Source organism: Diadema antillarum, unplaced genomic scaffold (genome assembly GCF_040938485.1).
Source record: "Diadema antillarum isolate AM-2024a unplaced genomic scaffold, OU_Dant_1.0 scf00000115, whole genome shotgun sequence".
In the NCBI taxonomy this organism is placed as follows: Eukaryota; Metazoa; Echinodermata; class Echinoidea; order Diadematoida; family Diadematidae; genus Diadema; species Diadema antillarum.
In genome coordinates, this window is record NW_027271004.1 from 1,666,253 (window position 1) to 1,690,401 (window position 24,149).

General features: G+C 40.3%; 1 protein-coding gene across 1 annotated transcript; it reads right to left on the reverse strand.

Annotated features, from left to right (window-relative positions):
- Positions 1–6,835: 6,835 nt before the first annotated feature.
- On the reverse strand, positions 6,836–24,034 carry LOC139719805 (anaphase-promoting complex subunit 2-like). The gene is made up of 13 exons (XM_071631191.1): positions 23,954–24,034; positions 20,047–20,642; positions 19,266–19,398; positions 18,648–18,803; positions 17,959–18,100; positions 17,083–17,200; positions 16,302–16,474; positions 14,693–14,898; positions 13,386–13,594; positions 12,004–12,199; positions 11,115–11,253; positions 10,419–10,660; positions 6,836–7,310 (listed from the first exon to the last, which is right to left on the reverse strand). Exons 1-13 carry the CDS (start codon positions 24,032–24,034, stop codon positions 7,098–7,100), a joined length of 2,604 nt encoding a protein of 867 aa, XP_071487292.1. The 3' UTR covers positions 6,836–7,097.
- Positions 24,035–24,149: the final 115 nt, after the last annotated feature.

Here is a 24,149-nt window from a genome sequence, read left to right on the forward strand (position 1 = left end):
CGTGCGTTAAAGGTATCGTACAGTTTTGGTTGAGACCTAATATCAGGTTTCTAACATTTTTTTTGGTGAAATAATGAGAAACCTCTTGTGAAATGTGAAAGAGCATGTTATTCTATGAGGAATTCAACGTTTATTTGAGGAAAATTGGTTTTGAAATGGCTGAGATATCTAAAAAGAGCGATTCTAATAAAGTGTGGGACCCACACTTTATTACGATCGCTTTGTTTTACTTTGTTTTTGGATGTTTCATTAATTCCAGACCCGATTTTCATCAAATAAACTTTGAATTCCTCTTAAAATGGTATGCTCTGTACTATATCATAAGTGTTTTCTTGGTATCTCGCAAAAAGTTAAAAGCCCAATTCTCATCTCCACCAATACTGTACCTTCCCTTTAAGGGACAGCAACAAAACCATCACTAAAGTATAAATGCCATCAAAAACACCAAAAGTCAAACGTCTTTCATCATTCAAGTTGAAAGTTACAAATAGAAAAAGTGGGGGTTCTGTATATTCCATTAAATCGAAAATGACAAAAAGAAAATTGTTTGAATTTTTTAAAGTTTTACATGTTTTCACGAAGTACAGTGCACTCCCGTTATATCGAACACAGTTACGACCAAATTCCGGTTACGACGAAGTTAAAATTTAGGTCGCAACAATATTCGCGCTATGTTTATTTATCGTTTATATTTTGTTCGGTTATAAAGAATTTTCGATATAACGAAAGAAAACTACCGGTCCCGAGGACTTCGCTATAACGGGAGTCGACTGCCAGGAGTGATATTACGTTACAATCATGTAAGCAGGATAGATTGGGGGGGGGGGGGGGGTGGGGGGAGGGAAGGGGGATGAAGTCGTAACCTCACAGTAGTTTCTTATAAACATGCACACAATCCTTCTTCTGGAAGTATTTAGCAGTGGGTGGAGTGAAAACAAACCCACGAGCGGCGCACTTTTTTAAAGACGAAATTATCTACTTTTCTTCCATAAATGGCTTTGAAATTCCATGGAACTATTACCACATGACATGTTCTTGGTAGATTACAGAAAAGAATAGTAGAGCGAGGATTCTGAACGCTACAGAGTATGTACTGACAAAATTGTAGGCCTAGCAACGAAAGGTAAGTGTAGGACGTGAAGAGACGGGAGGGGGGTAGGAAATACCATGTAGAAAGCATGTACATACAATAATGCATTTTCACTACACCTTTCACGAGAGGGAACATCATGCGTTATAAACAGTGCGGAAGTGCAAGACGTCAGATTTCTACATTCAACAGAATGCATGATGAACAACTACAGTTGCACTTTTTTTTGTATACTTTTTTTCAGTTGTTCCTACATTGAAAGACAATGTTGATTTGAGTAGCCATGGCGCATAGCTGCAATGAATGTGGATTGTTTCTTACTTTTTTTAATTCAAAATCTCGTCTAATCTGATACAAATAATTAATTATTATTATATTAAGTATAGTTACTTAATTCCCATTTCTAACAAACGATATTGACATAAGACATGGAAACAATGAAGAACACTCAGAAACGGTAAATTACCTCTAGAGAGTTATCAAATCGGGGTATAGCTAAAAAGTAAGAAACAAACAAGTCAATACAAAAAAAAGCAGCACTACATTTGTTGCAGCAAGAGCAGACAAAAAAAGGAAAGAAATGAGAACATTAATTATTCTTCAAAATCTTAATATAAATTTGCTTTCTCCTTGCAACACAAAACAGAACGCATGTCGCAGGAGGAAATATTCATCTTCCTCCATCTCCTCCTTCTTTTCCTCCTCAATAATCTCCATTTGAATTGAACTGAATTTATTTCATTTTCATCGGCGACCCCCCCCCCAAAAAAAAAAACAACAACAACAACAACAACAACAACACAACTTTCATTACCTTGCATTATTACACATAAGCCAATGCGGCAAATCATAGTCTGTATCCCAAAGTGCACGTAACGACAGCCAGGTAAACATTTTGGTGCTAAGAATTGATGAAATGGAACGGAATACGGATTATGGATACAGAAAAGAGAACGAGTATGGCATTCAATCTCCGTCGGCAAAGTAATCTGCACTTCTAAAATAGAGTCCCCGATACACGACAAACAAAATATGAAGAATGGCGAACAGTGTATAATATGAGCTTAATGTGTCATATTATCTAACAATGTAAAAACTAGAATCAAGGACACAAATGCCAAAACGGACAAGGAGCATCTGTTTCGGTCTCGGAGGACTCGCTTATACTTTAAGTGTTCGACACTATTCTAACTGGGCTATTTTCAAAGAAAAAAGTCGTGAAATTGCGCGTCAAAACCTTTTCCCAGCGCGTTGCGGAATCATCACGTTGGGGGAGGAGCTGTCAATTTGACACCCCCCCCCCCCTTTTCAGTTAAGATAGGATTAAAGGCCTACTTACGTGCCAGCAAGACGAGGGAGACGATCGTCCAGAACAAATGCATGGTGTTCGTCCTGATTGTCATGCGGTTTCACAAATATCTGGAGGCTGGACGAAAAACTTATGTCAATTTCCTTTTATCTCCCTGTCCACACTGCTGTCCATTCCTCACTTTTTTCTCTCTCTCTTTCTACAGTCACGCATACATCACACACTCGCGCAAATTTGTTTATAGCGTGACGTTTGTGTGTCTGTGTGTGTGTGTGTGTGTGTGTGTGTGTGTGTGTGTGTGTGTGTGTGTGTGTGTATGTATCATGATATTGCCGTTTTACTACAGGTGTATAATGAAACGCACAAACAAAAAACTTTTTTTTTGTTCTTCCTCAGTGAGTACACCGAGTCACGGCAGATGAGCTCAAGGTCTCAAGTCATAATGGGAATTTGTCAATTTATAGTGATATTATTTGCAGTACAACTACTGAGTTTTGCATTCACTCCAAATTTGGAAATAAGTAATTACATGATGACCACTACCGTACTTATTGATTCCTTCTACGACCTTTCAGTGGTTTAGTGTATAAATATTGCTTGGCACTGTCTGACTGCACTTATCGTGTGCTTACTGTTGTGAGTTTGTAGTTTTCGTGTTTTTTACAGTGGACTCCCATTATAACGAAGTCCTTGGGATCGGCAGTTTTCTTTCGTTATATTGAAATTTCGTTATAACCGAACAAATAACAATAAAAAAAAATAAAAAAAAAGTATAGCTGATAATGCTGCGGTCTGAACTTTTACTTCGTAGTAACCAAAATTTTGTTAAAACCCTGTTCGTTATAATGGGAGTGCACTGTACTGGTAGAGTGTATTTTCTTTTTATCGAGTGTGGGCGAGTTAAGTGTGAGAGGGGCGGAGAAGCTTCATTCCAAATACAGTACTGCTCTCTGTGCTGCTGCGCTTCAGACGTTACGTTAGAGATATGTTTGCAGCTCCAAAGATCATTTTCGTCTTGGACTTCAGTGCCGTGGTTGCCCCTTAACCCCACTCTAAGATGCCCCCCCCCCCTCCATATCGTAAAGGAATAAAACAAGATTCGCTGCGTTTGCAGTACATTGTCATTGTACCTTAAATCCTCCACATATTCATGCACCATCGCCACACACACTCAACAGATAATACATGTTTGTTTCAACCATGCATGTAAACACACCAAGTTTCCATGCGTGCTGAAATAAAAATCTAACTTTAGAAAGAGCAAAGTCAAAGAAATTGGTGGAATTTTGTTTATTTCATAGGGAGCTGATCATATGCAAATGTCACTCACTCACTCCAAGTGACATGATTGTTCCTCATTTCAAATAGACATACTCTGGTACACTGCATTGCCCTATCTAGCCACTTATGGCACAACACCTTTCATAATTCATTGTTACAATATATTGTCATTGCCACCAGATCTGCAATGCACACACCATCCCACACTAGCCCAGGACAGCTTTTCTGGAGCTACTGTAGGGAATAAGTAAATTCACTTAAGGCTTAAAGTATGGTGAACGAGACATTAAAATCAAGAAAATCATATAAAAGGTGTCAAAGCAGAGGGAAATGTCTCCTAAAACAGATTTTCAACGTGACTTATTAAAAGATATTTGCACCACTGAGAAATCGCGAGTTAAAACTGACTGATTTACTTCACCAATTTTTGCTCCGGAACAGCCGTCTTTCTCGAGCCCTAAAATATGACGTCATGAAATGAACAAAACCCTTTACGAGTGCAGCGGAACATCGAGGCCGCCATTCATAAAGCACGTATTTCTTGGTGAGCGGATGCAATATCTGGCCTGTCTTCAGTCGCATCTGCTTTCTTGGCTGAGACATTAAAACGTCAAATTTTTACCTTAGATTGTACGGAAAGTTAGAGTTTGACATCGAGAGTGAATTGGGTGATGACAGTGACAATGACACTGATAGTGACAGTGGCAAAGTCGGGGTGGTAGAAGAAACGAGGGAGAGGCGACGGAGCCCACTGTGTGGATGGAGCGCGTAGCACAGCGCATCAGTGCAGGGCTGATTCGTTTATTTCGTGACGTCATAATTTTGGTCACCAAAATTTCGCCCTCAGATCGGGTTCAGGTGGTCTAAAAAGAGTCTCAAAACACCATCTCTCCATCGTTCTAGAGACGTTTTCACCTTCTGCAAGTTAATTATTCATATTCCCAGAGACTTAAGCTTTCCAGAAATGTATAAATCACCTTGTTTACGAATATCGTCCTTTTTTACTCGTTCACCATACTTTAAGGGATGGTAGGGCCTATAGTTTTGGGTTGGGATGGGGGATTCAGATTTTAACTTTTTGTCAGAGAATTAGAAACCATTTATGATACACTAAAGGAGTGCACAATTCTGTAAAGAGGAATTCAAAGTTGCTGAGATGTGATGAAAATTATGAGATTCTATTTTGAAATGGCTGATATATTAAAAACAAAGTAAAACAAGTGGTTCTAATAAAAGGTGGGTCCCATCATTTATAAGGACCTCTGTTTTCGGATATCTCAGCCATCTCAAACACGATTTTCATCAAATAAACTTTGAATTCCTCTAGGAATTGTATGTGTTTTTCATAATATTTCATAAGAGGTTTCTCAATATCTCACACACACAAAAATTTGGAAACCTGAGCCCAATCTCAACCAAAACTATACCATCCCTTTAAGGTTCAAGACCCACAAACAGTACATTAGGTTGGGCTGTCTTCCTTGACCGTTCCCCACAAAAGGAAAGGCGATGCAGGCTTTAATTCACTTGTAATCCTACCTCGTAGGACTAATAATTTATTGTGGAAAGGAGGCGACTCAATCACTGTTTTCATGCACCCGACATGGTGTCATTCCTTGTCAGCACAGATCTTCAAATAAGAAATATGCAGGCATTCAGTCTACACACTAATGAGCGGTGTTTAGCAATACTCTCCTTGTACAAACGCCTTCATGCTGTTGTTGGCACCAACGATAGCGAGTGAACACTGTCGGTACAAGGCCTCTTGCTGCCTTTGCTCCCTGCTTTTGGCCTGACTCCAAAGACATCATAGTTTGTAGCTTCACTGAAGCATCTCGAAAGTTTTCATACACTCCACATGTCTTGCAAACTCATAAAATTTGTTCGTTGTGCATAGTAATGTCATTTAACCCTATTCTAACTGGGGGGGTCAAATTGACCCTCCCTCGACATTTCGCACCATGATTCCGCAACGCGCAAAGATTTTGCCGCGTCGTTTCATGACTTTTTTCATTGAAGTCTCCCGCATATTTTGAGACCAAATTTTTAACGTCGGGGTACACCATTCTGAAGTTTCGCAATGTTTTACATACCCTTGCATGTCAACCCGAAAACAGCTCAAATTCATGATTTCGTGTGCAAATCCAATGCAAATTGTGTATTTTTGTTTAATTGATATGAATTAGATTATTTCAACTTTTAACCATCAAAATTAATCAATTCTAATGAAGATTAGCTTGAAAAAGTGCCTGCAACAAATTTTGGCATAAAAAAACAACAGAAAAAAAGTAAAATAACAATAAAATACATAGAAATTAACAAAACAATAAAAAACAAAAGAAACTGATTTTGATTGTGATATTTTTTTACAAGAAAATTGTTCGATGTGTCTTAAGAAACTCTGACACAAAAATTTAGCAATCCTTGAATCTTTTTAATGGAGTTATAGGTGTGAAAATATGATTTCATGCGTAAATTTTCATAATTAATTTATTAAAAAATATAAAATCAAATTTTTTCTATTGTATGACCATATAATCTTGTAGTTGACATCCGGCTCTATGTGCAGGCAAAATTTCGCGACGATCAAGCGATCGGCGGCCGAGATCTGAAGGGGGGGTCAAATTGACCCCCCACCCCAGTAAAGACTTGGTCTCAAATAGCCCAGTTAGAATAGGGTTAATGCACCTGATTTCTAATTCATATGTTTACTGTGCGAAATGGGAAAAATTTATCAATGAATAAATGAATGTCAAGTGAAACATTTCATTATCATATGTCAAACCACTTAATTTCATGTTGACAAAACAATGGTTTCCATAGGAGAGTTTAGTGAGAAATTTACTGTGTATGCTGTTATTTTCGTGTACAGATACTTTCACAAATGAGGAGGCCACGGACATTTTTGCCAGATGTTGTTTTTGCTAATTGACACAGATGCTTCTATAAGCGCACCACTACCTTAACATAAGGTGACATTTTCGCATGTCGTTAAATTCGCAGTCCAACTGTGATTTGCGAAATTCGCGCAAATTAAACCCTCGCAAAAATAACATCTTATACAGTAAACATTTATGGAATGGCAGTTGGTGATACAGTATGTATGCTTTCAACAGGAACTATTCCCAGCAGGGTGATTCAGTTGTTGCCCCAAGTTACTGTTTACATCAACTCCATCCATTGTCCCTTAAGAGGTGAAGAATTACTTCCTTGATTTTCGGCACCTTGTCAAAAGACATGTCTTTGAATAGTACAGCACGTCAACTGATGTTCATGCAGTTTCCTCTCTGGTGGCATAGAGAAAAGCATTCTCAAAGCATTGCTCATGTTTCCGGTCTGAAGTGACTGCAAAATCCACAAAAGTTTGAGGAAAGTTTTTGTCGCAGCCCATGTGGGGAAGGGGGTCTAGTCGCCCCCCTAGCTCCCGGCCTTGGGTAGTCGATACACCCCCGTCGAGTAGAGGAGCTGCTGCTCCCTGACTTTGGTCTCCAAGAAGTGCCGGAGCTCCCCCTCAGTGAACTCGGAGGCGGAGGGGCCCTGCATGGCAAACATCTTCAGCATGGAATGGATGCGTTCCAAAGGGAGGCTCTCCAGGTTGGTCAGCATGCCCACAATGTACGACCAGTACATCTGAATTGGGGAAAAGAAAAATAAGGGGGCAAAGGTTTACTTTACTCTCTTGAGTCTTACGACCGCAGTATCTACAAGTACTTGAGAACAAAAATCAAGGTTGATAAGGCCTTCTACACTGTTTCACATCCAAGTCACGATTGCATTCACAATGACCTCAATCTAATGTTGAGAGAAGGTTGGTAGGCCCTGATGTATATTGCTTCCTTAATTAACTCCCCTTTCAGAGTATCGAGGTTCCCGGTCTAGAACTTCCACCTTCTCCAGGTCCACGTGGTGGACTGGCAATTTGATGTGGATGTGCAATGTTACACAAAATATCATCATGTATGGTTGAAATTCTTTTCATTTCTTATCTTAATTGATATTCAATTATTACGGATGATGTACCATATTAACATATTTTGTTTTAGTTTTCTTTCTATCAGATCTATTCTTCATAGTTACTGTTACTTTCTACCATCCCAGTGGATCCCAGAACCTGTCACAACCTTACAAGTTCTAAGAGCATTGACAAGACATTCTAAATTGTGTTGTATGTGAGTCAAGTTTGATCTCAATTTTGGCGAACTTGGACCTTGATTTTTGACCAGGCATTTAAGGCAATTAATTGTTGATTCATAAATATCCTTCCTCATGCGAGCTAGCATTACCAGTGGATGTTTCTATATGAAATAACACTTCAAGAATGGGATTTGTAGCAAAGTTAAAGTGACCTTATACTTTTACCTCTGACCTATCACAGGGCTGTACACTAACCCATTTTTTTCTACTGGTCCGACCTGTCTGTCAGACCAGTAGGTACCATTTTTTTTCCATTTTTGAATGGTCTATTCCTGAAAAAGTTACTGGTATGACAGTGATTATTTTTACTGGTCAGGGACCGTCGGACCAGTGCCAGTGTGCAGCGTTGCCTATCACAACTACCAAGTTCATGGCAGTAACTTTCTACAAGTATTCATTTCTACCCTTTCAATCAGCTTACATCATGACCCGGCATTCCAAGCTGAAGCAATGACTACAAATGGCAATTTTGGGCAAAGTTCAGCGCTCTTTACTTTGACCTTTGACCTTTGTCAACTATCATTCCACTGAAATAATTGTCTACTCATTCCTACCTCTCCTACCAAATTACATCTCTGACAGACATTCCTAGCTGAAGACAGCGCTGGAAAAATATCAAGTTCAGTGAACTTTGACCTCTGATTTCGAAGGATTTTGGCCCCAATCTAATCACTATAGCTACACTGCAAATAGCCGTGCCTCAGCCAGCCAGGTAACAAGGAAATCCATGGAGCAGTTTATTTTTCTTTCTGTGACAATGAGATACAACACCTGTACATGTGGCACAGGCAGACAGACGCAGATACAGTCAGACCTATCTATAGTGACCACCTGCCGTATGCGACCACTAAACACAATCCCCCTCCCCCCCCCCCCCCCCCCCCCCAAGTGAAAAGCCATGTTAACGACCCAGTTTACAGCAGCCACTTTTTTCATCTCCCTCGCTTGGCTGCTATAGACATATTTGACTGTAGTAGACAGGTATCAGTACTGGCCCGGGGAAATTATACCCTCTAGGGCCCAATTTTCCTTTCTTTTCTTTTTCTTTTAAAACAACATGGTGAAGGGAAGTATTCTTTGTTCAGCAGAAGGCAAACTGATCAATTATAAGCAGCTAAAGGGGGATAAGCGAGTAACATGCTTCTGAAATCAAACAAACATTACGTGTGTGTGGCACGTACCGGTAATCAAATTCAGCTGCTGGAGAGAGAGAAATGTAAAGGTAATCGACAAAATTGCTGAACAAACACGCAATCACCATACAATTGTTTGGCGTGCGCAAGCATTTGTGCTGTTTGTGCTTGTTTAGTTTTGTATTCTTTTCTTTTTTGTGAATGCAGATGCGTGTGAAATGTACTCTACCCTCATGGGATAACAATGTGAACGCTTGGCCTTGTCAGTCAGCTGTTCCAGTGGTCCAGGTGCAGGAGCCAAAGAAGTATAGAACATAGACCAGAAGTCATAAAATAATTGCTTAGTATCCAATTACTTCATTCATCATTGAGGCACATGGCAGAGATAACACACTACTTCATACACTGTATACCGCTGTGTTTTGACCATTGCAGGCCAGATGGAAATTGGGTTCTTGTGTGTGTGTCAATGCGATATAAGTTTAAAAGGAATGTGTCCTACAATATGTTTCTAACATTCTCTCTCTTGCAAATTTAAGTCAAAATCAAGTCAAAAATGAAGGACATACATTGAGGAATCATGCACGAGTGAAGCACGGCAATGACAGAGGTTCACTCAATATCTGACAATAAATAAACCCCGATCCCGTAAATCTACGAAAGAATTTTCAAATATGTCTTTTTAGGCAATGTTGAACAATGTAACTTATGTACTAGGGAAGGTAAGTAACTATGTAATTGTATGTATGCTACTGTTCATTTTTGGAGCACATCTTTTAATTATCCTACTATGCCAATATTACCCTAGAAAGTGTTTTATACGTTTATCTATTTGTGAATGGGCCGACCTAAAAATAAAATTACTCTGACTTTTTCCCCTCAATTTTTTTTTCCAATTATGATAATGCCCACATCTGTAAGTCGAAAGTGACACTTGTGTCTGATTATAATGTGTGCAATCGTGGAAGTGTCTTATTTTGTTTCATAGAGGGAAGTTGCATTGAACAGAATTGACAATCTCGGGACAATAGGCAAAGAGGAAGGTAGGTACAACGTAAAAATCGATCTGGGCATGTAGAAAGCGGAACATTTCTCCATCCTGTTGATTTTCAGGTCCATTCTTGATCAATCTGTGAAAAGGACGGCCCGGTTGGCTGCTGTATGTTTAGGTCTAACCCATGCGCTTGTTCCAGTGTACACAGTACAGTGGCTGCTACAACTGTAGTGTCCCTGTCTTCAATAATCACAACAGCCCACGAATTAGGATGGAGCACGACATGCACAAAGGTTTAGCTCTCCGTTCTGTATGCCCTACCATTCCAAAATCAAAAGCTCCCAATTGCCTGATGGAAACATGCATACCTGTGAAGGAAGTTTGTTTGTTTGTTTGTTTTTTTATTATTCAATTCACCTGTAAGTTCTCCTCCTTCTGATCTTTGGCGGATGCTGTTGCCGTCTCCGCCTCCTCGTCGCTGTCAATCATCACCATCTCCTGGAGGTGGGCGGAGCCCTGCTGCTTCTCCTCCACGAGGACGAAGGTATCGTGGGACTCCTCCCGCAGCAATCCCTGGCTCTGCCAGTAGGCGATCTTGCGGCGAACAGCGCCCCCAGGCACCTGCATCTTTTCGCTCAGCTCCTGGATAGTCCATTTTTCTATGGGGGCGGGGAGGGGATAGAAAGGGAATGGTGATAGGGAGCGGCATCAAAGTGAACATGAAATGAATATTCAATACTTCAAGCTTCATGGATGAACAAGACTGTAGCAGATGTGTAAATATTTATGTCATCTATTGTCTGTAAACTATGTGTAAATTTCACACAACTATTTCACTGCACTAAAAAACAATCACTGTCCTAGTACATGGTATCACTTGTCTTTTTTTTCATGAAATTATTCTCTTATAGGAAAAATGCAACAAACTGTTCAGCTCATAGACGAACATACAAAAATGTTCTGGTCGTGGACAGACATAAAAAGAAGTTTCATTCTGGTGTGATCATGTTTGTAACTGGTATTTGGCTGATGAATATCAGATTGGGAAACATCCATTGATAGATTAATGATATATCTAAACAAAAACAAAGGAGAAGGAAAGGTCTTTGCTACCTTTGTCCTGAAAATGCATGAGGATAGTCGCCTGTATCGGTGAGACAGTCAGTGAAAGTGTTCGGTCCCTCAGCTCAATGTCCAGGCTGACCTGTCCCAGATTCGTCTTCCAGTTCAACGTCCTCATGCCTTTCAGAACCTACACAAAATTGGAGCCAAGGAAAAGAAACATTTCATAGAGTATGAAAGTGATCCACATGAATCCCCTTACACTTCCTGCATCCCACAATCAATCCTCACACTAACAAACATCTCTCTTATTTTTTCTCAAACGTAGATTGTTCTTTCCATTCTTCTATTCATACGATGAGACGTAACCGCCACACACTATACGATCCGACTGATCGTACGACCTTAAGACCGCAAGTGTGACATCACCAGCCTTGCCAGTTTCAGACGTACGAGTGGGTCTTCGTGCCACTCAAAGAGATTTGACATGTTGAATTTCCACGACCGATACAGTATTGTGCAGTGCGTAATGAAGCGCACGCAATGCTCACTGCGTGCACTTCTATACTCATCGGTAAAACATACTAAAGCCAGAATAGTCATAAGCCTAGTTGTAAGGTCAGGTCGTATAGTGTGCGTTGCGAGGTCACACAGCCTGATCTCATGGTCATAAGGTTGTATAGTCATGAGTCATATAGTGTGCGGCGAGCTCTACATGTATATCTATCATTCAACCTTCAGTAAGTCAGTTTTATTTATCCTGTATGCCTCACAGCTGGAAGGTATAGTAATTCATGGAATAAGCCTTCTATTTTGAGAGAGGTTATACCGGATGGCATATCTCTATCTGTCTCCTTGCTCGCAACTGAAGACAGCAGCGAGTTTCGAGTTGATTTTGAAGCTGCCCCAAAAACATTGTGAGACTCCAGGGTTTGCCCACCTCATATGACTTGGTGTACAGTTCCATGCACGTCTTTATTTCTTCCGGCACTTCCAGTTTCTCCTCCTTCAGATTCGGCCAGAACTGAGCTGAGAGGATCATGCAGTTGAAGTCCATCTGTAGTGGAGGGGGAGGAGGGGGGGGGGGGGGGGGGGGGGGAGGAGGAATGAATAGAAAAAGAATGTAGTTGTGACCACTGATCATCTACTTGAAAAGAGGTCCTAGAACAATATATACTGTAGATTAGATCAAAATGTTATTAACATTGTTGTACTCATTCTTCAGTGATTACATGACTGTAGTTATTACAAATTACCATCACAACAGCAGCAATTATAACATGTTATTTTGTTTGTGCAGTGAAAGCTGTCTTTGCAGGCTCATTGGTAGGGGGTGGGGCAACTGATTATGGCATGACAAAATGAAGAAGACATCTTTCCTTATGTATGTGTATATGTCTTAAATCCCTTTGCATTTTCCTTTTAAATTGAGTTGTATAATTGCAGCGTATGTGTCATATTACTGTTATGCGGTATTGTCACTGCTATGAAAAATGTACACTATGTCACAGCACCATTTGAAAATGGCGTTCTAACTGAATGGGCTTTTAAAAAGTAGGAAAAAAAATGAATGAATGAATGAATGGATGAATAAATGGATGAATGGATGGATGGATGAATGAATGAATGAATGAATGAATGAATGAATGAATGGATGGATGGATGGATGGATGGATGGATGGATGAATGGATGGATGAATGAATGGATGGCTGAATGAATGGATGGATGGATGAATGAATGCATGGATGGATGGATGAATGAATGAATGGATGTATGGATGGATGGATGAATGAATGGATGAATGGATGAATGGATGAATGGACGGATGGATAAATGAATGATTAGAGACTGAGGCCTCCATTTGGAAAAGGCATGACTGAAGTCTTGACCTGTCAGTGGCAATGACCTTATGCAGCTTCACTAACTTGTCATTTCTATAAACACCAGTGGAAAAAACACTTAAGGCATATCCATGCCGAGTAAGACTTCAAACATAGACAAAAGCATTACGAATGTTCAAATTTTACTTACAAGTGTACACAGCTATACAAGATGTAGTAAAAAAAAAAAAAAGATATTCAGAGAGCAAGTAATGCTTTTTTGTTTTCCCTGGAACTGCAGGTAGAAATCAGGGTGTTCCTATATACACATAAGTGTGTCTTACACATAAAATGTGGTTATCTAACTGTATTTGCCACATCATTATTACGCCATTATATTCAGACCATTGAAAACATCTAAATATTTGAAGCACCCAGTGCTCTGTGAACATCTTTTCGTACAGTAATAACAGAGGAAATCCCAGCATCAGTTCCAGACACACCTCATCCCCACGGTCTGGGTTCAGCTCCACATTCTCCTTGTCCTGTTCAGCACTGTCTGCGCCGTCGGGGAAATCCCCTTCCTTCGTTCCTCCATCCTGCTCCTTCCGCTTCTCCTCCTCCTTCTCCTCTGCGCTCCTCTTCTTCTCCTTCTCGTTCAGGACATGGGCGTTGCAGCGGCGCGAGTCCGCCACGTCCTTCAGCATCACCTGAACGAGACGTGGCAAAATTTGATTTGGTCTTTATGACTCCCTCGCTCTCCCTTAGCTCGTTCTGCAATGTGTCATTGTAACACAGCGGCACAATGGTCTATGAGCATTTTTTTTATAGCATGTCACATCAACATGCTAAAATTTCTGTGTGACATTCCAGTAAACCCATAAATTTGCAATATAACAATATCACATCCTGTGCTTAAATTTGATGGCATGCTGACAAGAAGAAACAGAGAAATGGAGTATAATGTGTCTGCAGGTTAACTGAAACTCTGAAAAATCTGACTGGCTCAAGTTTATCGTTGCATTACAACTCATCATCGCAGTAAAATGTTCAGAAATAAGGTTGAGATATAACTAAAAGCACTAAAAAGACCTGGGATGAGCTCTAGTAAAACCTAGGATGTCCAGATTTTTCATAGGGCCTCTTAACCCTGACCACAAGATCCTTCAATTCACACAATTTGCAATTCCCATAATATCAACATTTTTTCCCCATGCAACTCAGGTTCAACACTTAAAGTTGCAGACTGCTTGGGGGAGGCAAAAAAAGGCTGCAAATATCAAGAGAGGGAACACACATTGTTATATATCTCATTAAAGTATCAATCATGGCTGAAAAATTAATTTGTTTCAGGGGTAATGACAACTTGCCCATTGCTTGCAGGATGAATAAGCACATGTTTTCACACATACATATATATCTATTTGGAATAACAATATGAAACTATTGTGTATGACCATATTTACACATAATTTTTTTCTTCCATTCAGCATGCTACAGAAGGCAAAATCCTCTGAAAACTCACATGTACCACATATAAATTAATTAAAGTGAGGGGAAGAAGGGTTACCATTTCAATCAATACACTCCATCAATAACTACTAAATAAAATTCAATGTACCATGCACCGAACTATGTATGCTGCTCATCAATTCCACATTCTTGATTGGGTTACATGTGCTCAATCACAAGGTTACCAAAAATTAAGGCAGTAAACCTTAGCTGTCTCCATGAATGCAAAACACATTACTCTCCACACGTCCACGCCAAAAATCTATGGGATCACAAGATCTTCCCCCTCTCCTTACCTCGCATTGGTGCAGCTGTGATTCACCAAACCGCAGCTTGAGAAGTTCCAGGTTGCGTAGCTCCCTCGCCGTGTCGTAGCTGAAGGAGGAGAGGATGCGGTCGGCAAGGAGACTGCGATACTCGTTGACGAAGAGCTCGCGGCTGCCGTAAATGTTGACCAGCGTGCTGATGATGTCCGACGTCCTTCGACTCTTGGAAGTCTGGCCTGCATGTGAAAGGATGCAGAAAAATGTCAACATTTACTATCACCCGCGCAGCTAACTTATCTTCCTTTCCCTTATTCATTCCATTACAGCTATTACTTCATTTTCTCTCTCTTTTTTTCTCCCAAATGAACACAACTGTGCAGCAACGATGTACCACCCCTCAACTTTTGCCTTCAATAAATTCTCTTCACTTAACACATCAAAAGAGAAGTCATAAATTGACCCCATTATGACACCACATAAGTACATTAAACATATTCATAATATCACTGCAAAATTCATTCTTGCACAATTTTACACATGGGAACACTGTAACTCATTACTCAACTGCATTATACCAAAAACAATTTATGTGACATTCATTTTAAGATTATGAAGCACTATGACATAATCACCTGTTGTCAGAAATTTTTGAAGTAATTGACAAATCTTCACCCAAAATTCAAAGGAATGCTCATTCTTATCATAGTCACATTAAACACACAATACTGGGCTTGGCACATTCAAATATAATTCGCCCTCCCTTTCTCTCTACAGTCTTCATACTGCATATGCCTCGGCAATGATCAAAGTGTGACCCTATACATCCAAATGTGTGGACCTAGTGTGGCGAATTGCAGTACAGGATTAAAAAACTGCAGTTTTTTCACTGTGCCATTCACACACACAGCCTCAGGCAAATTATCACAAGAGCTTAAAAAACAGCAAAGACATGCATTGCGAGGCAACTTACATTAAAGGGAAGCAGTCCTGAGATTTTCACTGTACTGATAATTAAGAAGAGTAAAAAATATAACCTTTCACCAATTTATATGCGTGGACATCAAAAATTGTCTCCGTAAGCGATTTTTAAAAAATAATTCCTGCAAGCGATCGTGTAAGAGCCTGCCAAAAGGTGCAACGTCATTGCTGCCCTACTCTCAAGTTGACAGCCGTGCCTCAGAAAACCAATTTAAGTGTTCAAAATGATCATATCTGATTTGTTCATAAAATGTGACAATATGTGGTTTTATTATTTCAAACAAAATATTTCAAGCTTATTTATATATACAATTAATATAAAAATAAATAGTAAACATGTATCTATAAATAACTAGGGATGACGAGCAGAACACCGCTGGAAAGAGTTGTGCATCGATGACGTATGACTCTCCGCCAAGACTTGCTCATTTGCAGAGTCACACTTTTTTAACCGAAATGTACGAGCTTATTTGGTGATTTGAAAGTTTGTTTTTGATGAAAGTAGTTCATTGGAGGTACCAACAACAACATATTTTTTTAAATTTCGTGAGGACTGTGTCCCTTTAATTCACAATTTCTACATCGTGCAGTAAATATCGACTTTCATAAACTGTTTATTTCATGAGTGTGCGAACAAGCCTACTGTGGGGAAGCCACTCACTGGGGTCGGCATCAATGGGGTCAGGTTGCCAGTCGAAGGCGTTCCCTTCCTCCCCCTCGGGTGTGGTGCTGTCCTCCTGGACGGGCTGGGCCTTGACCAGCTCGTCCGCCAGCTCGTTGGAACTGTCGTCCGTTAGACTGGACACAATGCACCTCACCGTGTCCTCTCTTGTCCTGTCGGCAAGAAATCACTCCGTACTATAATCAATCTGATTATTCTGTTTCTCTTGAATCACAAAGATGTACAAACTGCATCATGAGATTATTCTGCATGTACAGTGTAGTCCCTCTTAATCACATCTGTGTGAGCCTTTTAAAGTTCTTTTGTTGTTGTTGTTGTTGTTGTTTGAGTATTTTAGTGGAATAGTATAATAATCATCATGAGCTTTTAGGGTGAAAAGCATATAATGTATTCATGAGATTTTTTTATTTCAATTTTTATTACATGATATCAACTAATCTGGTCTGTTTGAACCAAACGTTAATGCAGACACTGTGAAACAAGTTGCAAGACAAATGAAGCACTAAAGTGATGGCAATATCATTACAATTGACAAAAATTCCATGTGCACAGACACTTCAGAAAAAAATTCTTCCTGCATCAACAAAGAAAAGCAGATTAGAATTTTTAGGAATATCAAAAAAGAAAACAATCACTACCTCACCTTTCGGTTGGATGCTGTTACCACATTGTATGCTGTTCCAAAAAAATCCAGCATTATTTCTAATGAAGGCAGCTGACAGAAGAGCAAAGAGAAAATCATAACATAATATCCACAGACCTGAGGTATTTGCGTATTGGTTCACACACCAACTCCAAGACGATTCCCGACGGATCCAGCACCCGCAGCGCTCGTATGGACGAGATGTACTGCGTCAGTATATCAGTCGTGTTCACACCTGCAGACATGACAGACATAACACTCTTTTGTGAACACTGTCTTTAAACAACACCTGTTACACTGGTCAGATAAAATCTTTACTCATAGTATCAGTATTAGATTGCAAGCAGAACCGAAAAAGGCATATTGTGCCATACAAAACAGGAAAGTAATCTCAAGAGCCTAAGCTTTTCTTCACTTCCACAAGCAAGGGCATAAAATTTGATGACATACATGCATGACATTTTACCGATAGTCTGCATTAGATATTTCTAGATAAAGTTGGTGCAAGAGGTAGAGCATTAATTGGCAGAAGGGAGATGTTGGGCTGCATAACAAAATTGTGGTACCTCTTCATAGCGGTTCCATGACATTTGCTTCTGCAACAATTGCTCCCATGAAATATCTGCAAGCTGAGCCAAACATAAAGTCTACCCACAAACATAACACTGACCCTAATGCTAATTCTTGCAGCAATCTGAACCTATTACCCTATCACATTCCTCACCCTAAGTCCTTGGAGAACACATGACCTGAGCATTTGTCGCAGGAACAAATATCATGTCACTGCAGCATCCTTTCCTTCAAGAAATTTAGATCCAGGTTGATGAATTTAAAATGCTGCTTCAGGCAGCGATTCTACAAAGGTCATATTACGGACAGAAAGAAAAGTGTGTGATGTCAAGCTAAGGGTTACCACCACGTAGTTTCATTTCTGGAATCCAACAACAAGAGGCTATGATAGATCCTCTGCCCTAGGAGTGCCTGTAATATTACCTGGATGTAGCAGTCTGTTCTCAAAGGCACCACGCAGTGACTGGACAAGCTTGGCTCGAAGGTCGGTCTTTTCAAGACAGCTCTTGAGATCATTCAAAGCACTCATAGACTCGGGGAATTCCACAATGATGTTGAATAGCTCCTGTAGATTTGGGCGTATTTGTGTGTTTGTTTGTTTGTTTGTTTGTTTGTTTGTTTGTTTTTTGGGGGAAGGGGGAGGGGAGATAATGGAAAATAACAGCAACAAAGATTGAGTCAAATGTACCAGAGAATCAATGGCAGTATTTCAATTGTGTGCATGTGTGTTGCTGTTGTTGTTGTTTTTAACATGGCATACACCCAAACTTTGTGGTCATACGATTTTTACAATACTATATGACAACACAATAACAGCCACCCCCTTTGTCCACCTCTACAAGTGTATGTGTCAATGCTACATAAAGAATCAAACAAGTATCCAGGAAAAGATTAACCATGATTATTCACTCTTTCTTTCAAAGTGCAGTTCCAATATTCAAGTATGCACACTTTCATTGATGCCCCTTCATTCAGAGCATGAATGAACAATGTAAAATATTTGGCATCTACACCTAAATTCAGCATGGAAAAAAAATAATTTGCTGACATCAAATGGTACTGGACTGGGCTGGACTGGATGGACTGGGTCAAATATCATACTGCCGTCCTACCTGTATACGTAATTCTGCTAGAGTTTGATACAGGTAATACTGGAGTCTCTCCTTCCACTGATTCAGAGATTGGGACAGGACAGGACTTTGAGGGCGCTCTGCATTCTTTCCGAAGAATACAAGGTGTAGCCACCCCATCACCTTCTTGTCAAGCCACTGGAAGGAAAGGGGCAAACAAAAAATAAATAGACAAACAAAACAAACAAATTATAGTTATCAACACTAGCACAACAACACTGGTATGTATCAGCCCTATATGGGCAAAGGGCTGGTAGGGTAGCAATTTAAGTGACTAGATTTAGCTTCACCAAGTGAATTTGTTTAACATCAATCAACAGGAAATATTTGATGCGCTTAATTGATTTTAAAAGCATTTATCTCTCGGTGTAAGCATTTGCCACAGCTCTCAGAATTTGCATGGATATTGAAAATGAAGTTTACCATTGTCAGATGCTGTTTGACATTAGGTGTCATACTCACACATTGTTGATGGCATTTGGGAAACCACGGAAAGGAGATATTATGTCCTTTTCACTGATGAAACAGCAGTAACAAGGTGTCTCTATGCTCCATTTTCCATAATAACACGACAGATTGATCAAATTATAATTGCAGTACCTTTTCAAGGGGTGCGCTGAAGGAGGTCTCAAACTCCCCGGCACACAGTTGGTCGACGTGGTGCTTGATCTTCTGATGGATGATGGATGTCACTGCCTCTCCACACACTCTCTCCAGGAGACCGAGAGAATACCTGCCGAGATAGAGGAAATTCAGTGACATTGATGATTCACCTCATACATTTATTCTTACAAGATTCTGAAAGCTTTCTGTGTACAGCATGTGTTCTACTTAAATAAACTTATGAACCACTGTTCCATCAGAAATTGGCCAAGGTTGTAATATATTATATTTGAGGAAGAAATTACCCACTTGATCATGCAGATTTGCATGATCTAAAATCATTAGTCTAAATCATGCAGATTTGCATTATGCCAGTAGGATAAAGGATCAGAGAATAACATCAAACAGTCTTGCTCTGCATTGTAAAATTTGTTAAATAGCTTGATTGAAAAATGACGAAGATCATAAGACCCTCACGCATGACATTATTGCGTGGGGTGAGAAGCTCTTTTTTAAGTAAGAAATATATCTATAGAACAGGAAGTAATTTGATGAATACTATTTGTATATCAAGCTGTCTTCAGTCAAATTTTGGCAGTATAATGCTTTGTTGCATATCTTTTTTTTTTTCTTCTCCTTTTATTTTCTTAAACTCATACACTAGGTTTATCAATTCTTCGGACAGGACATCTTTTCTACACTTGAAACAAAGCTGAAGCTTGCACTACATATTGATATTCAATCAATGTTTATCATGGTAACTCCGCCATGGACTTACAGCTGAGAGTTAATTTGATGGAATGCTGCTAGAGTTTCTACGTGCGATGTGTCTTCATCCTTCGCTTTCTGTTTCCCACTGTCTTCCGCCTCGTCATCATCATCCTTGTCAATGTCCGTGCTTTCATCAAGGTCCATCTCGTTGTCCTCATTTGGCCGTCCTTCTTCCTGTTGATCGTCGGTGAACGCCTTGAAGACCTCGGAGTAGAACGTCTTCACGATGTCGAGGAAGCCTTTGGGCAGGCGGTAGAAGAGAATGGCCTTCACCGTCACATCCAGGCGCTCCTCAAGCGATCTGCCGGTGCATGGGAGCCGGTCGTCGAGCAGCTGGGCCGCGTTGGCGTATGGGATAACAGCCGAGTGCAGGATATGAACGGCCTGCGCGAGACACTTTCGGCAGACGGTCGTGCTCCGGCTGCTGTCCTGGTCCGCTGCCTGCAGGGCTGCCCAGAACCTCGGGGCTATCCCGGTCCGGAGATCCTGCTGAAAGCTCTCCATGAACCACTCTGTGACCAGTAGCTCCATTCCACGGCTGCACAGGAACTCCAGTGCCGAGTTGAGTGAAGGCTTCTCATTGTCATGACCCTGCTGCTCTTCCTATAAAAGACATGACAGATCAAAAGCAATGTTTTGAGAAAAAAAAACAGAAGACTCTTTTAATACTACAGTGGAAACTCGATATAACGAGATGGACGGGACCGAGTCATTTTCCTCGTTATAGCCGATATCTCGTTATATCAGTAGGCATAAAAGAAAGGATAACGTAAAGACATTAATTTGCACATGTGGGACTACCCATCATCTTTCAATCAATACTGATAACTTGATGATGTGTGTGAGGGAATTACTCACCTTTATGGGTAAGAAGATGTTTTTCGCGATTGAAATCCAATATCAAGAATGTGTTTCTTATCAATTGTAGATATTTGAATCTGTAAATTATGTAGCTTGCGATTGTGTCAAGATCGTCTATGGATTAGTATGTGGTGTGTATGGGTGTGTGGAATATGGTCTGCACAATGCTGTGTGTGTATGTGACACATTCTGTATGTACATTATGACTGCGATGGGTGTGTGTGAAGATGGGGAATTCCCTACGTAGAAAGCCAATCACAGCATCAGATTGCCTCACACCTGCTAAACGTCATGATGTCATGTATACATAATATGGCCGTCCCACCACATTTTCTGCATGTATCAGTGTGCGTGCACACACACACATACACGTACAACATGCGGTGCTAGCTGGAGTGCACTGAAGAAAATATGTGTGTACAAGACAGTTTTTGGCGCATCGAGCTTTACAATCTCGGAAGGTGATAGCACAGGCGAAGTAAAGCTTTACCCGAGGACATTTTGATTTACCTCGCTATAACAGGTTTGATTGGCAATGTTTTTCTTTGTTTGGAAGTCACAAAATTTATCTCGTTATAGCAGTTATTTCGTTATAGCCGATCTGGCTATAAGAGTAGCATTTTACATAGACTTGTGTGGAAGGAAATTTGGGACCGGGAAAATTTCCTCGTAATAACCGATAACTCGTTATAGCAGTGTTTGTTATACCGAGTTTCCCCTGTACCAAGTATCTTTATATCAGGGATCCATTTTTTATGTAAGTCATGAGATATATCGGGCACATAGCATTCTCTATTTGTTTTATTCCAGATACATTGCACAGCAAAATAAATTTTGCCTTTACAAAACTCAATTACAATTCTGGGCAATTAAAAGTTTTGAAACTGAAAGAGTCAAGCTGCATTCACTAGCTCTCTCACATTTTGTAATAATCTACGATTGTAGATATGACCATAGAAAATCATTAACTCTTAATGTGCCAGACCCAAAACCCCTAACGTGCCAGACGTTTTTACCCAACGGCAGAAAGTTTGCGAAGTGGATTGACAATGTAATTTAAAACTGCCATATCTTTGAAACTATTGTCTGTTTTGAATTGGGTTCTTCACAACAAATATCAAGAAATGATTGTTCTTTCGTGTCATGTAGTCAGTTTGCTGTAATATTTATCTGAGCCTGAAATATTGAAGAAATAATCGATATCATTAAAAAATTATTACATTTTTTTGTGTAGTATGGAAAGGAAGAGTCAGGCATGATTTTTCTTCAATAGAACGCTCCCTTGACTCTGTGAGAAAGTTTTAGAGCTACATTTCCTCTTTCAAATGATAACAAATTTGTCTTCTAGAGTTGTATAATTCCAAAGATATTGGCAGTTCGATTTGTCTTTTCAATTTCATTTTCTGCCTCGGTAATTCATTCCCAAATCTGTGTCCTTTAGTCCCAGATCCTGTATTTGAAACTCAAGTAAATCCCGCATCGAGTCCTGGAAGAGTGTCTTTTGTCCACTTGAGAAGGAAGCACCCACTAATCCTTCTTTTGTCTCTACTACGGCCGGGCGTACTCTATTGAAATCGGCAGGCCTTTGTATGTGAGGAGTTTGTGCTCGTGCAATTCCTTGGTTTACAGGTCTTCTTTCCGTCCACTGTACATGTACATAGACAAGAACAAAAGCGTGTTCTTCTTTTGTATAAGCTAGCGAGGGGACGATTAGTGGAAGTTCACCTTCCAAGACAAAAGGATGAAAGACTTGACCGACGAACGAAAGCTTTACCCTCTTTTAGGGACAAAATGAAAGCCGCTCCCGCAGGAGAGCGCCCAAGCAGAACAATGCGAGTGGAAACGCATAGACAACACACGCAGATTCAGTAGCATACATACGCGTGATTTATCAATGAGACATTTGATCTATACACATCTCGCAGAGGGTGCGCTCTCTGCGGATTTTCCCGACGCGAAAAGAAATAGATCTAGCTGAAAAATCACGCATTTACTCAAAAAATTTCAATGTAAGCATACTCATATCTTTAGTGAAAACGATGGATATGCTAATCAGCTACCAGTACAGGTAAATGGCAGTTTCTTGTTGTAACGCGTTTTGGTACCACAAGAACTTAAATGACCAATGTTTTTTTTGCGCTCTTCTTGGTCGCCGATCGGCGACCATGGCACGTCAGGACTAAGGTCGCCGTTCGGCGACCATGGCACGTTAAGAGTTAACAGTCAGACTGTTCAAGTGTAATAAAGAGCACGAAGTTGTGCACTAGACACTCTAACGTTATAGCTATAGTTCATAGTTCAGCCTCAGTCGGTAGAGCACCCAGATAGTATCCTTGCATCTGGAATAGAATAGAACCTTGAGGTGAACTATTTATATATGTCTACTTTCCTTGTGGCAAAGTTGTGCAAATCACACATTACAATGTTATTTGTTTAATAGTCTCTCTGCTCTGGAAACTACTGACAAAGATCATTGAAGAGGAAGATGTGATCATTTATCAAGAAAACAAAACATTATTTTACACACTGACTCGACTCTCTCTGTGTAGATCTATTTAAATTGACACATCATTTGCAGAGAGTTAGCTTATTCAAATTTACAAGAGACAGGAGCTGGAGGCCAACATTTCAATGCAGGCAGAATATTCAATTCAGTTGATATTTGTTCAAAAGGGCATCGCGGCGGAGCCCGCGCGCGGGTACGTACGGGTTTGGGTCGCCTGCCTGTGCAACGTGAGCTGTGAGTGAGAGAACGCTCCTTGCCCTTCTTGGTGTAGACGGGGTAGCTACGTCTAGAGCTGCGGAACGGCCACGGGGTGCGCAGGGCAGGGCGACGACAACAGGACACCGCACCGACTCGACCGGCGGCCTCCAGCTCTGCGCACCGTGTACGTATCTGTTGCACTATAATTGCAGGGAATCAACTTCACTTGTGGCAGAACTCTAACGCAATTTCTGATTCAGACAATTTACTTCTTACAAAGAATCGTGAATTTGATTTAAACATCAAGTGACAGGCATCAGGTTGTGGCATGTGGAAATGATAGAATTACCTTCACTTGGAAAGACGTGGTATTTGACAATCCCCGAACAACCAGTTCCCAGGCACTGTTGATCTCTGCACGTTCATCCATTTTGCATTTTGCGGGACTGAATGTCCAATTGCCAATTTGGCTTAAAGGACACGTCCATGTTTACAATTTTTACCGTTTTTTCAAATACATTTTTATTAAATTTAAATTGAACAGT

What these genes read in the sequence shown, in the direction of transcription:
- LOC139719805 (XM_071631191.1), bottom strand. Translation starts at nt 24,034, where the DNA reads ATGGATGAACGTGCAGAGATCAACAGTGCCTGGGAACTGGTTGTTCGG. An exon ending in CATCAAATTAACTCTCAGCT is followed by an intron (nt 19,399 to 20,046) that starts GTAAGTCCATGG and finishes CTATCTCGGCAG; the next exon opens with GTATTCTCTCGGTCTCCTGG. An exon ending in CATGCATTTTCAGGACAAAG is followed by an intron (nt 10,661 to 11,114) that starts GTAGCAAAGACC and finishes CCGCCCCCATAG; the next exon opens with AAAAATGGACTATCCAGGAG.